Source organism: Porites lutea, chromosome 13 (genome assembly GCF_958299795.1).
Source record: "Porites lutea chromosome 13, jaPorLute2.1, whole genome shotgun sequence".
Taxonomy (NCBI): Eukaryota; Metazoa; Cnidaria; class Anthozoa; order Scleractinia; family Poritidae; genus Porites; species Porites lutea.
Window position 1 is genome coordinate 1695124 of NC_133213.1, and position 15527 is coordinate 1710650.

At 39.2% G+C, this 15527-nt stretch overlaps 1 protein-coding gene across 2 annotated transcripts in view; it reads right to left on the reverse strand.

Moving 5' to 3' along the window:
* LOC140923293 (cadherin EGF LAG seven-pass G-type receptor 1-like) overlaps window positions 1-15527 on the reverse strand; it is a 30095-nt gene continuing 14568 nt past the window's right edge. The window contains exons 24-35 of one of the 2 annotated variants that reach the window (XM_073373387.1): window positions 15112-15153; window positions 14941-15024; window positions 14286-14472; window positions 13130-13177; window positions 12954-12992; window positions 12010-12111; window positions 11684-11743; window positions 11127-11171; window positions 10668-10959; window positions 10062-10274; window positions 6041-6077; window positions 1-760 (exon numbers count right to left, since the gene is read on the reverse strand). In XM_073373387.1, coding sequence (XP_073229488.1) covers window positions 6056-6077; window positions 10062-10274; window positions 10668-10959; window positions 11127-11171; window positions 11684-11743; window positions 12010-12111; window positions 12954-12992; window positions 13130-13177; window positions 14286-14472; window positions 14941-15024; window positions 15112-15153 — 1134 coding nt within the window. In that variant the 3' untranslated portion in view covers window positions 1-760; window positions 6041-6055. The remainder of the gene's footprint in view (window positions 761-6040; window positions 6078-10061; window positions 10275-10667; window positions 10960-11126; window positions 11172-11683; window positions 11744-12009; window positions 12112-12953; window positions 12993-13129; window positions 13178-14285; window positions 14473-14940; window positions 15025-15111; window positions 15154-15527) is intronic. The other variant, XM_073373388.1, reaches the window with a different exon arrangement.

The window sequence follows — 15527 nt, forward strand, 5'->3', positions numbered from 1 at the left end:
AGAAAACACAGCTGATAAGAATTTTGTTTTATTCACACTCTTGCATGAGCAAAACTGTACATTACAAAAGTCGGCTTCACTTCTTTCAGAACACGCCTCATTACAGAATAAATAAGACTTTAAAAAGATGAACTAAAAGTCTTCTACATGGTCTATACCTTAATGGCTTTCGCATTCACCGCAGGCGAATGTTCATCGAAGAATCGCATGATTTTTTCTTCTACTTGTTCGCTAGCAAACGATAAAAGCAACTAACTAAAAGAAATAATTTACAAACTAAGATGTTCTTAGCAATACAATTTCCATACGTTAACCTACAATTTTATATTTTATTATTCATATGCTAAAAACTTACATTAGAAGTCCTATGTGTCATTCAAAAGTTGGAGATTTCGCATTAAAATTTCATGGTAAGAAAATAGTGCAATTATCTTGGACTAAAGATAAAAATATCCATCCTTTATCTAAAAACTATAACTACGCCTTATAAAAGAAACAGCGAGAATTGCTACATCTAACCAATCAGTATAAGCCAACATGAAAGATGAAATACGTTAAGCAAGCCTGTACAATCTTGTTGAGTTTTTTAAACCCGCAAAAAGAAGCCAAAACCTTTCTTGTTTCATTACGACTTGAAGACGTTACTTTAAGCTTTACATTTACAAAGTTTGCTTCAAAACATGTATATTAATTAGTTTTAAATACAAAATATCTACTCCTTTTGTCAGATGTTTCCAAATGACAGTTCAATCAACAGAATCTGCAAAATAACAATAGAAGCTGTTAGTTTGAAGCTAAAGCCTATAAAGCTAATGCTGGAAAAGCAAGAACTTTTTTATATCCAAACTATTTTATATCCATAGCCATATAGGAGAGTCGTTCGTTAGACAGAATTTTTTCTCTCTCTTCATTTAATAATAATAATTAAAAAAATCCAATACCATCGAATCTCCTGTAAACGACCACCCAAAATGCGAAAACTTAGTTATCGCTTACCAGATGTGGTCGCTTATGAGAGTCGAACTGCAGGAGGTCTCGCGCGGAGAAGACGTCCAAACACATCTACTTTTTGAAGAGATTGTATCGCATGCATTACTAGGTTACAATGTACGTAAATCTATGTTGTTCCTAAACGTTCTTTTCAAACTCTGAGTAGCGTAGTCCATTCAGTGAACACAAAGATATGACCATGATATTAGGTGGTCGGTTAGAAAAGTTAAGAATAATGGAAAATTCTTAAACTGTCATCCCCAAAGTGGTCGCGGTCGCTTACGATGAAAAGAGGTGGTCGTTTGCGATAAGGTCCAACTATAAAGCTTTGACTGAGAAAGTTTTGGTGTTTTGGATAAATGGTCGGTTATTGGAGGTGGCCGCTTACAAGAGGTGGTCGCACAGGGAAGTTCGACTGTATATTATATCATAATAACTTTTTTCTTAGACAAAAAAAACATTAAGGGTAAAAGATAATAATCATTTGAGATTCACTTTAGATTAGAACCGATTCAGGTGCAAAAATGGAAGTTGAACTATAACTTAAGAATACAGTTTTTTGTCAAAAAATCTAAAAATAACTAGTACATTGTATCTTTATACTGCGAGACGCTTAGGTCGAAAAGGGTAATCATTTCTACACCACGTCCCCCACTCCACAACTGGAATTTGATTAATCTTAATCTGTTCTTACCGGAAAGAAAAAAAGTGAACGTGTTCAAGCCAGATATCTGAATTAAGAAAACTTTACTGTTTCCCATTTCAAACACTGTTTAATCCAATAAAGTATTAAAGATCAATCCCCACAAGGATAAAAAAAAACGACCCTTACTGTGTGTTTGACACTGCATTTTTATGGTGTACAAAGTGATTCTAACTTTCAAGTCTGTGGATCAAATCCCAGAGACCACTTAAATGAAACCTTTATCAGCAGTTCTTTCACATGGTACTATTTATTTAGTATGTAGTTCTAACTTTTGAGTCTGTGGATAAAATCCCATGGTGTGGCCATTAATATGAAACCTCCTTAGCAGCACTTTCACATGGTACAACCTATTTAGTATGCAGTTCTGACTTTTGAGTCTGTGGATGAAATCCTATGGTGTCACCATTCAAATGAAACCTCTTCAGCTGTACTTTCACATGGTTCTGTTTTTAACGCGGTACAATTTCGATCCAACGTTTTGTTCTGGATGAAAGCCTGCAGTGTGACCATCAAAATAAAAGCTATTTTTTGCTGTACAATGTCATTCTAGCTTTTAAGTCTACTGACAGAATAAACGCATCTGATGAGGAAATCCGAAGAATGATCACAAAAGTGCAAACTACTTAGGGGAATTTTTAAGTGGTCTAGCCTAAATTTCACAGGCCAAAATCCATTTTGCCCTGGATATTCCAAGTCATAGACAGTTGATAATAGTTTAAGTACGTTAAGGCTGTCATTCTAAACGAGATCGGACCATCAGTTTAAGATTTCCTTTGATCACAAGTTTTTTTTAAGGCTTTTTACATGGGATGCCAAAAATTGACTCTATGGTCTGTGCCTTCCTGCTTTAACAGGTTCTTGAGGGTTGACAAAAGCCAAGGGCAAAGAAATTTACGGAAATGCTTTCAGTAAAACACTTTCAAAGTTGTTTGGCACGATGCTTAAGAACGTAACGAAGAGAAACGATTATACTATAGAAGCAAGGGAAGCCGCAAATTCCTGGAATGTTTTGATCAAGTAGCATGTAATGACCGAGAAGGAATGTCAATTATCCTACAATAAAACATATTTTTAACAATTGGGTTGACTCGTTAAGAGATTGGCTTACTGAGCTAAGCTTTGGTTTAAATGAGTAAAAAAAAATTGTTGTGATCAAAATATCCAGTTAAGATGCAGGCAAACCAATAAAGTACGATTTTGCTTTGTTTTTAATCTGTGATGAAACATCCCTTAGCACTTCCTGTCATGAATAGGGTGGAGTGATATGCATTTTGCTCCCTACACAGTGATTTGTAAGGTGTAGCTCATTAATTTGCCTAAGTTAGTGGTTTTAGCTTATAGAAGCACCAGAGCAGTAAACAGTTGTCTCCCGCTTTCAACTTCTCTCAAGTCGCTCAAAATGTATCCAAATTCGCACAAGATCATACGAAAGAAGGTGAAGGTCACTTTTTCCTTAAAATTAATAAAAAGTGGATCTATCTTTTGAGTCTGTGGACGAAATTCCACGTGGCGTTCAATAAAACTTGCTTTACTTGTTTTATAGCATTCTAAAAAGTAGTATAGTATTTACAAGAAGTCGTAATTTTGGATTAAAGCAGTAACAAAGACTTAAAAAGGATGCATGAAGAGGACGGGAAGAAACAACTCCTAAATTGTTATGCGTCGGTTGTTACATAGTTACGGAAGCCTATTCGCTTATGGGCATTGTTTAGATAATCCCGCGATATTGCGCTAATTACAGAGTTAAGAAAACGTTTTATTTGTATCATAGTTAGACGCTCAATATTATAATGACACGTAACTAGAACATTCCGCGGGGGTGTTCGGTCGATCACCGAACGATGCTTTTTTCTTTCGGCATCTGTTAAAATTGTATTACTCAAATGCGACCGGGCCTGCTCTTCACCATGGCTAAAATTAGAGTAAATATATAAGACGATTATCAAACGATAAACACATCGTTCATAATATCCTGTTAATACAAACGTGATGGCTTATCTGGTTATCTATAGTACAAGGGGAAAGTACGCGAGCTTCTAGTGCCGGGCCGTCACCTTAGCCATGCAGTTATAACAGGAACAAATCTTGTGCTACCCTGCTACACGTATGTTCTTACGAACTGAAAATACAATTCGTACGTGCCAGAAAAAACACCTGACAATCTGAAAACTGGATACACTATAAGAGCGGGAAATATTTAGCTCTTGCGTGGTTGTAATTCTAATCTTACACGTTAAGCTACCTATAAAAAAAAAGCACCTTAACCTTGGCGTGTGCTATTCCAATTCACGAGGAACCCAGGTGAAAAAAGAAAAAACAGATATTTCATTGATAATAAAGAGGTGTTTTTAAACTTAAATACCTCCAAACATTCTTACAAAGGATATTTTCCTAAAACTTCTACGCCTTTTTTATCAACAATTCGTGCCACATCAAGTATTACGTGCAAAGACTTTAGCGTGAGGAAAGATTATATACCCTTTTCTGCTTTAAAGCTGACCTATTTTAAAGCTTTATAGTCTTCTCCCTTGGCGTGATTTTGTCATTTTAAGCACAGCTATTATGCGATAAGGAGCTAAAAAACGTGCGGTGAACGTGACAGCTTATAGTTGTTTTCCTTTATACATCTGATAATATCATTTTCTACCTATCTGCTTTCAATCTTAAACTCTTGGCAAAAGTTTGTTTCCTTTTAAATACACGAGACAGAGCAATACGCCTAGAAAATGCTTGAAAAGTAGAAGGTAGAAAAGTCTACCACGAAAACTGCCGCCAAAAATAAGACACGTATCTTGTACGAGACCAAAGTTAAGCCAGCAAACACGAGTTATTAGGAAGTGAAGGAGAATCAATCATGACTGTTTAGCTAAGCTTATCGTAAAAAAATTAACGTTCAAAGGGGTGTGATATTTTGTACTCCACGTGCAATAACCTAAAAGGAGAAAGTACAGCCCTAGGAAAGAACATTGATATCAACATGATCAGCGATGCCATCTATTTTAAAGTTTGAGTTTAAGCTCACTAGAGGTCAAAAAAGCTTACTTTAGAGTCACTGACGTATCAGGCTTCTTGACTTCTCAATACGTTGCGTAAATTGGGCGCAAGAAACACTCAAATAGGAAATATTAAATAGTAGCTATTCTTGCTTGTGTACGTAGGTGAGGTAAAAACAAACTAAACAAAGCAAGAAAACCTATGGGCACGCCCTAAGAAAAGTAAGCCGATTTACAACTAGGAGAAGATATCTGAAAGATCACAGGCTCACCACCCTGCTAGATGTTTCGACGACTTTCAGCACAAAACCAGTTACTTTAGGACCAATAAACTAGCCCTCGTGTAATCGATTCCATATCGTTAGAGAACCTAATCTACAAATGTTTGCCTTATGACATGATCCGTTGTCATATTATCCGCTTTATAAGCCATTCCACTTTTTTTCTGTGGATTGTCAATAGACTGTCAAAAAGGAAGCAAAATTCAAACACTTACGTGCAAGTACATTGCACTCGTATGGGAAGCTGTTAACTCGCGTGTCTCCCCGCGTGGCGCGTTCGTGAGGGCAATACTCGCGCGTTCCACGATAAACGTGTGCTTTGATGCTTCATGTGATATGAGAACGCCACAACCGCAAGTCGACTACCATTTAGTGATTTAATTACAAGCTCCTTATCGATCAACCGCTAGAAGACAGAAATAGGATAGCTATGGCTAATGCAGGCTAAATCCCACCCTTATAAGACTGAAAGAAGTATCATCGGAAGGCGTAGATCGTTACAAAGTTAATCGTGTGATAAGGAAAATATTTACTTTTGTTTAGCTATGAACAAACCAACGCAAAGCTGGTTTGAAAGTCACAAAGACGACTTCAAAAGACACCCGCAGTCATTAACTCATATTGGCTTTTCTAATTTAGAGGGTTGGTTATTTCATGCAAGGTTTGTCAAGCATTGTTGTTGAACCCCTAGCTCTTAAAACACCACTGACCCGTAAACGCTCGCTTGATGTCGGGCTATTATCATGTAAGCTTTATGTCGCTTCCCGCCGACACTCAACAACAGAGGAAGAACGTCAAGTGTGATAAAATATAGTGCCCCATATCAGAGCCTTTATGAATACAGTACCTCCACAGCTCAATGCTGTTTCGTATTCTTTCAATTTGAATGGGCAACGGATCCAAACACCAAGAATGACCTTACATAGCATACGAAACAGTAAATAATCCCTTGCTGTCTTGAATAGTTAATGTAAGATTTTAGTGACCACTTAATCGTCCGACACAACACAACCCGTCTTCAACAGTATTTGCTTTAGAAAGGGACGGAGTTTTCAGAAATGACACCATACCTTTTTGTGATGTGTTCACACTTGGGAATCTTGAAAGCTGCCAAAGAAACAAAAGGAAGATGCCATTAATCCAAGCGTTAGACAACGTGGCGGGTACACTCAATGCATGCCCAGCCATTAAGTTATTAATAGTTTCTTGTTCATAATGAGTTCACAAAAAGCCTTTGTGGTTAGTGTAATTAGGCCACTGTGGGAACAAGCGATACTGGAAGGAAAACGTTTATCAAGAAATCTAGAAAACTCTAGAAGAAAGTAAGATAAACTTGAGAAAAATTACTCCAGTACTTTAAGGTGCCAATAAATACTTCGACTCCAAAACAAACACAACTCAGTAACATATGCGTCGATAAAACAAGCCCCAGTTTTTTTAATTTCAAATTACAGGTCTACGATAAGGCATGTATGAGGCAGTTCTCAATTGCTAAGGTTCTGGATAAAAATCAACGGAATGGCAAAATGAATAAAATGAAAACTGTTTTGTCACAGTGTACAAATCGTTCTACCATCAACTTGTCATGTAAAATGCATGAAGCGTGACCATGAATATGAAATGCACTATAAGTTTCCCAAGTCGCTTGGTTTGCAGTAATTTTGAGGCTACAATTTTCAATTTTGGGAAAAGAACGTTCTGATGGTAGGTAACGAGATGTAAAAGGAAGGAAACGCGAAAATAAAAAGCAACTAAACTAATTAACAAGTATGTTACAATGGCTCGGTGTTTACCATTTGACGCCCTCGGTAATTGCCGTTCTTAAAAACAATTAAATCTCCCCTGGATAACACAGCGGGAAGCAAATACGATAACACTTCATTCCCGGTAATAGCAAAGTCAAAATCGCAAATTCCAGCAATTAGAATTCTGAAAAACAAATGTTGTCACTCGATAGTACAACTGAGGAGATTTCATTTGAATGGTAACACCATAGGATTTCATCCACAGACTCAAACGTAAGAGCAACTTACTAAATAAATAGTACCATGGGAAAGTACTACTGAAGAGGTTTCATTTGAATGGTAACACGATAGCATTTCATCCACAGACTCAAAAGTTAGAACTAATTATTAAATGAATATTGCTTTGTGAGAGCACTGCTGAAGAGGTTTCATTTGAATGGCCACATCACAGGATTTCAACCACAGACTCAAAAGTTACAATACATAACATGACTCCATAATCGACTCCGAAAGAGAAGAGTTTCTCATGGAGACCTACAATGTAGCTCCCGTAACAGAAATAGAAAAACGAATACTCTTAACTTAGGTTGCGCCACAGGAAGCGCTAACCACAACGCAAACAGGTTTATTGTTCCATTAACTCAAGCCAACTTAATTAACAAAAGAAGTGTTTTAATTTGAGTTAACTAAGTGCGCCTCTAGCAAAATCTTAAGTTGCAAAATATATTCGTTAGAGAAAAACAGGGAACGCGATTATATTGCAGTCGGAGTTTGAAATCGCAGCAGGGCGTCAGAACGTGATAACAAATTGCACTCCTGCATCGCTAGACCCCAGCTTGGTTTACAAGAAATGCTGCTGTTATTTGGCATTTCACCCTTAAGGAAAACGCAGCAAAACACCTTGTTTTGCCCGTCAGCACCCGGCTCCCGCTAAGAACGTTTCCTAGCTTCATGTTAACTCCTTCGCTCTAAGCAAAAATTTATGAACAAATCCCAATTTTCACTTCGTTAAATACTGAAAAACAAATGCAATCACGTGAGAGCACTGCTTCAGAGGTTTCATTTGAATGGTCACACCATAGATTTCGTCCACAGACTCGAACGTGAGCAACACCTTAAACAGCATAATAAAAAGAACATGGGAAAGTATTACTCAGTAGGTTTTATTTGAACTTCTTTGCGTGTCTTCACTATTGACACGAGCATGAATGAGATACCAAGGAAGAGCACACTGCTGTTATTTTGTTACCGTAGCCTGAAGGTATACGGAGCAAAAATATCCGTGAACTATTACCCGCCGCTCATAACAGTTAACAGCTTTCTGTTTATCACGAGAGGAGAGCAATAAACGGCACAACGGGGCACTGAGATTGGCAGGCGTTCACTGAATGGTCACGCTTTTATAGAATAATGAAAATGCACAATAGAATCACAGGAAGGCAATGGTTTCTTATTAAGATGAAAAGTCGAAGGTAACACACGCAGCGTAAAAAACAGCACCACAGGAAAGTACTGCTGACACACTTTATTTGAATAGCCAAACTACGATTTTTTGACACAGATAAAACGTCACAACCACTACTTATTACTAGGTAATAAACAGCGCCGCGGGGAGGTGCTGCTTCATTACCGTCATTTTGATTATCATTAACAGAAATTATTTCTGAATTTAACCAAGTAAAGTTTTATCTAGTAAAGGTAAGAAAACTTCAAAGCCGATATTGAAACATGTCACGCAAACTACCCTACACTTTTCCCTGTTTTTTGTTTATGTTAATGTGAAAAAGGTAAAAACGCTAACATACAAACTCTCTAAATGAAGGGAATGGAAGATGCGACTTTCTTAGAGGAAGAAACATTTATAGGTTGCAGTAGTAGGGAAAACTCACACAAGCGTGCCTATAAGAAAGGTGTCTTAAAACTCCAGAGTTAATGATAGTCTTGTTCCGTGGTTCCAACTTTTAAGTCTGTGGACGCAAACCTACGGTGTGACCATTCGATTGAAACCTTTTCAGCAGTACTTTCACATAACGCTATTTGTATTTCAGTATTCTACTTATTGACTTTTGGAATTTTGACTATTGACTTTGGTCACTTAAGATGGGTTTAATTATATGGCAAGATACGAGGAACAGTGTTCACGTATTAGCACGTATCAGCTTGTCTACACAGCAGGAGGTTCCGTCCCTAAGAACTTCATTTCGTATTCCATACACGAGCAGAAAACAATAGTCCACATCTCAGAGGAATGAGTCAACTGCCGAGACAAGTGTTTCACACTTTTGAGCATGTCGACTAAGTCTTACAGTATGACCAGAAGTACTTTCTCAGGATTTCGTGACAGACATAGAATAAGAGTAGTGAGAGAGGACAAAAAAGTTGGAAACTCCATAACAACAACAACCACGTTTTGTAATATTGAACGGTTTTGAATGCTCACGTCTGCGTGGCAGGAGATTCCGTTCCTGAGCGCCTCATTCCATATTCCACGCACGAGCAAAGAAGAACACAATACTTCCAAAACAACAACGGCACACGTGAGTTTCGACAGTTCACAGAAGCACGTACGTTGGGGCAACCTATTTTAAGTGGAGCTCGACGCCTTTGTATGTCTCTACATTCTGCGCCAAGAGTATGACCAAAATTCTATATTCAAAGTTAAACTTACCAGTCATAATAAACCGCTAGTTACTATGTCAGAAAGATAATAATAAAGGGGAAATTAAACGCAACAGGCGCAAAAGCGTTGGAAAAGAACCCAAAGAACAAACCCTCGCAGCAAAGGAGAGAACCAACAACAAACTCAACCCACACGTGGCGGCGACGCCGGGATTTGAGCCCAGGCCACAGATTGGGAGACGAGCGCTGTAGCAAACGCCCCGCCCTAAAACAAATAATTAACCCTTTAAGTGCCAATATCCACATACCAATTCTCCAAACTGATCTCCATACATTTCCTTGAAGAATTAGTTAAGAGAATTTGGTAAAAGATCAAATATTTTTCTCTTTGTGATCATTTTGTTAATTCTCATAGACTTTGCTCATGACAGTCTATGAATATCGTTAGGAGAACATTGATTTTGAGCACTATTGGGATTTAAAGGGTTAACAGATGAGGATCTAGGGCTACCACTCTGGGTAAAATTGGGATTTGACGGATAATGTTGGTTTTGGCGGAGAATTAGAAACCGGAGTGTCCGAAGTAAAGCTCCTCAGATCAAGGAAGAAAAGCAGCTGCAAACTCGAACCACACGTCACGTCGCCGCCGAGATTCGAACCCGGGTAGGAGGAGTGTGCTCTCTCCAATGCCCCGCCCTTTCTCACCCATGGCACAATTGGTACTTACTCGGTTGGATGTCCCGCGCTTACTCGGTACTCCTCTCCGCCAATCTGCACCAAAGTCTCTTTTTTCTTTGAGCCCCGTCTTCGGAACCGTCGTTTTTTATCTTTCGGGTCGCTTGAAGCAGAGCTAGCACGGGATCTGGGTCTCTCGTGTCGATGCCGATGCTTGTCTTTATGATGACGGTGGTGGTGATGATGATGATGGTGATCGGAAAGGCTACAATAGGAAAATAATAACAGGATACAATGGAACGTCTATTCAGGGGACACTCTCGGGACCGAGGAAAGTGTCCCTTAAATAGAGGCGTACCCTGAATAGAGGTTGGGCTGGGGTTTGTTGAGAATTAACCAACAAAGACAACACACAAAAGGTCATCAGACCCTGAGATTGGGGAAGTGGGAACGGGTCTCAGAACAAAAATTTCGGCCTTACGGGTCTCAGTTTAGTCTAAAAATAAGGGGGTGGGCCAAGCCCGCACCCCCCCCCCCCCCCCGAGCCGCTCCCCTGGATCCGTCACTGCAACAGACGATGGTTTCCCTTAATCAACTGAAAAACTCTACAGCAAACACATCGAGCTCCCAAAACAAAGTAAAAGAAAACAAACCATACCTAACTGGTGTATTTTCACCATCCTCATCGTCTAGCACGACAGGAGGAGGGACAGGATTCTTGGGTTTCTTCAGCGCTGACTTCAAAGGTTTCTTCAAGGTGCTTTCCACAGACGGAGCGGTGTCTGAAGTTGCAGCGGAACCGGACACACCCTTGTCTTGTATGATCTCCGGTACAGCTTTGAATGAGGCACGTTCTTTTTTAGTTATCACTGTTGGTATGTCTTCATCTCCGGTATCGGAGGACGAATCTCCCTCGGCTTCTTTCGATGGTTCTTCCTCTGGAGTGGTTTCTGTGAAATAGAATAGGAACATCGATAATTCCACCTACTCTATCTTGAGTCATGTTTGTAGTGTTTCGTAAGGCGGTTGTTACTTAGGTATGTGAACGAAATTTGTCAAGTGTAAACCGTTCCAGTGCTATCAAACACACACACAAAAAAAGGAAAAAAAAACGTACCCATCGGCGTACTGTGCATAGGGCCGTCTGAAGCGTAAAACGGAGCTGTAAAAACAAATAACATTACTTCATGTTAGCATAAAAACCTACTGACTGAAAAAAAATAGTTCCTTCCCACTTTAGCTCATGTCTAGGGAGGTTTTTACTCTGCCTATTAGTAGCTGACGCCGACAACTCCCTGAAACAATCAGAATTCTACGATCAAGTCACGCACGCTTTCGGTTTTACTTCTGATTCGATTAAAAAAGTCACGAGATTTTTCAGCCAATCACAAATCATAGCAGTGTCAAAACAAGACAACCCTGAAGTAACGATTACCACAGCTGGAGATACCTCTAACTTTTGATCGTCTTTTCAAAAAAGGCCGAAGCTAAATTTGTCCTTGTGCTTCCCACTTTGCTTCAATAGGATACCAGTCATCATTGTGAGATTTATAGGGCCATAAGGGAGAGTACAGTTGAACTGTAATTATGACCCTATTGAAATTAAAGTGTTATTATTATTTACGTAAGGGTTTGCTACTAAAGATGTGTTGCCAAAAATATGAATAGCCTAACCTTTTCTGTTTTTCCTCCTTTTCGGTGTCTTGTCTTTTGGCCAGCCATTTTTACTTGGGACTATAGATACAAACAACAGCAGAACGTTAATATCTTACTGAAGGCCAATGCACAAGGAAACTTCCTGGGGACACGAACCAAAGTGTATGCAGTAGAAACAATGCTAAAAAAGTACTAGAAACCATTACTCCTTGAAAACGGAATGAAACGCCTGCTACTAATGTGGTCTGCATGTACGATTACGCTGAAGTATTGAAGCTAGGCACGTGTGGGATGTAAGATCTCTTAACCTATGCCACGTTGAATATATAGAGCAAAGAACGTACCATTTTCATCCTCGGAATCAGATGAATCTGACGCAATACCGCGTGAAGACGGCCGTTCCTCTTCCTCTTCTGACGAAGATTCTGGTTGAGTCGTGCTCGCCTCTGTAACACAACAAGCAAACAAAAAAATAAAATATCAAAAACTACTTTAAAACATCAACTCTCGACTACTTTTAAAACTAGCCTGAGAAAACAGCCGACATTGATTTCCTCGCGAAATGAATTCTGAGGGACGAGCGTGGAAATTTTGATTCGTCGTGGCGCCAGGGAAATTTGCTTCGGCCAATCAGAAGCACTATCCAGAACTACGTAGAAAGTGACCCGTCTGGAATTACTGCGCTCGTTTCTCGCGCGTCATTTCGCGGGAAACCAGTTGTGGGGTCGCGAAAGGACGGCTGTTTTCTCAGGTTAATTCAAAACGTTTTTCGTAACTTACAGGAGTTGTGTCACGAAATTCAGCCAAATTAGGAAATTACAAAATGCCTGTTAAATTAAGAGAAACATAAAAATAACCGTTTAAAACGTTAGAGGAAGGTTAAAATAACATAGCAGAAACAACAGATGTCACAGATGGGCAAAACTGAAGAAGATTGAAGAGAACTGAAATTAGGGTTTTTGAAAACTGTTCAGCCTAACAGTTTTTCAAAGATGATCCCTGCTGCTTGCAACTTCAAGAATAATGCTCAGGAGACATATATGTCTGTCTGGGGTCCCTGATTTTGTCATTTACGTGTAATTTCTTTGCTCACTTTAAGTTCCATAGCGATTGAGGGCGAGTAATTGGCAAAATTAAACAAAATGAACTGGACTGCCGTGACAGAGCCCCTTTAAGAATATTTGTAGTCTTAATCTGTACGCATCAGTTACAGTAATCTTCGTATTCAGAAAAATTCGCTTAAGATCTGTTGATATAGCAAAAGTCGCGAAAACAGTAGCTGTATTACCTGACTTATCCGGTTGTTCCCAAATTTTTCTTGCCAGTTCTAAAAAATAATCAAATACAATTACGCACGGGTTGACTCAAAATTCAAATTAAAGCAGTGATGGAGGTTACTGCTCCATCGGTCAATAAATTAAACATAGACGCTAGCTTACAAGTACAAACGAAAAAAATGCTTACCCAGTTCTGGATTATCTGGGTATTTACTCTTTTTTACAACTTCACCATCTAAAAATAAAAACAGTGACACCAGCGTTATGAAACTACGCCGACTATAAGGGGAATGGGCACAAGCTTTCGGCGCAACGATTTCTGGGATCGATTGGTTGGGCAAGCGTTACTTATGATTGGTTTATGGTTGCCTTGGATACCATCGACCAATCGTAACAAACGCTTGTCCACCGAAATGATCCCAGAGATCACTTCTCCCACAGCTTGTACCCATCCTCCCTGGAGTTGCTGAAGGAAGGAATGCTCAAATTCCTCAGTGGGAAATTTGTGGAAAGGCGAAACAAATGATGGGGTATTGAAGGAGTGTGAGGAAAACTAAACCAGCTTGATATCCAAGGAGAAATGCAAAATTAACCGTAGGAATCAGTCTACAGGAGGCGGCCGCGTGAAAATTTACATTTTGGTGAGTGATTTCAATGTTATTAGGGAGCTTAATCAACGAAGACGACTACGACAGCATTGAAAACGTCGTTTATACTACTACATGAGAAATTTCTGCAATTTGATTGGCTTAGAGCAGTGGTATTTCAGCTTCATTTGAAATACCTACATGTGAAAATTACAAACCTTTTGCGGGTGGTAGTATAAACAAATAATAGCATGATTTGTACGTGATATTTGGCATAAATACCACTCGTGATATTTCAAAATTGTCTCAAATTTCACTCGCCTTAAGGCTGGTGAAATTACGTATAACAATTTCGAAATATCACTAGTGGTATTTATGCCAAATATCACTACAAATCATGCTATTACCTATACTAAAACAATGAGGTTTGCATCGTTTCAAACTTCATCGCGTCTATTTGAACCCGCTCAACATGTTAACCGTAGGCGATTTTTCCTGGAGTTAAATTCCCAAAGACTTCATCTAGGTTCAAAAAAACAAAAGAAAATTCTTCGTCGTATTTTCACCGCCGCCAGAAAACGTCGCGTTAGGAGGTTTGACGTCGTAGCAGTGCAGTGGACGTCATAGAAATGTACTAAAAAGCGTGATTCACGAGCAGAGCTGTTGTTTTGCTCATAAAATCAGTTTTTTTTTACGTTTTCGACAACGTTATAGTCGTGATGGTTACTCCCTGTTGATGGAGACGGACGAATCTACCTGGGGCGCTGGTATCTTCATCTCCCAACGTATCTGTTCCGTCTTCAGTCGTATAACGACTTGTGATGCTGCTGCGGAACCCGCTACTCGACGGCTCCGTGGTAGATGTGCTGGTGGCGTTGCCCTCATCGTCAAAATCGTACGGCGTCCGAAGTGGCGCCATTTCTCCAGGATGGTACGAGCGTTTCTACCAAAAGAAAGACGAACCAGTGAACTTTTAAGATACAGAACGACACTAAAAGCTACCCAGCCTCCTTTACTTAAACAAGATGACCTGTTCATCTTAGGGGAGGTTTTAAATTTTAGAAACAAAATTTATTTCATTAGCACACACACGCTCACATGGCTACGGTCCTTGGGAATGGCTACAAGTGAATTTCGCGCCATTTTTAACTAAATCCGCACAAGAAAAGCAACACCGAAAGTTCCATAGTCTCCCACCCTTCGCGTCTGTTACATGCTTTGCGACGAGCTCTATTTGGTTAACTGGATTGTCACGACCTGATGTGATTGGTCAGAATGATTCCTTTGGTATTGATTTGACGAACCAAGAAGACACGCGAGTAAAACCAGGTCTTTTAAAGCTGCTAAGACCAGCAGGGGCGGTTGAAAACGGAATAGTTATCATGAAACGAATACAACGCTTTTGACTTACAAAGTGTTGCGTTGGTTTCTGCAATCCGTATGTCTTGTCACCAGTCTTCCATCGCATGTACACGTTCTTGAATTCTTTTCTTACCTAATTGATTACACCAGACGGACAAAACTCAACACATTAATAATTAAATAAGAGTGATCGCCCCTAGAAATGAGTTAAATTACTTACCGTCTTATCCAGCAGAAGATAAAATACGAATATAAACAATCCCTGCGAAATGATAAACAAAAACATTTTACAAGATAGTTTTAGCATCGCATTTAAAACACTGAATTGATCGTTCTATACCCATATTAGATAAAATAACACAGTAAATCTATATTTGGGTAAAATGACTTTGTACCATTCCAATAAAGGCTACTCAGCAGTACTTTCCCGTGGAAAGGTTTATTATGCTTTCAACAGTGGTTCTAACTTTGGAGTCTGTGGATGAAATCCTAAAGTGTGACCATTTAAATGAAAGCTACTGAGCAGTTCTTTCTTAGTGAACGGTTCATTATGCTGTAAAAAGGAGTTCTAAGTTTTGAGTCTGTAATAAAAAACTGACAGTGTGACCTTTGAAATGCCAAGTACGGTAGAGTGAT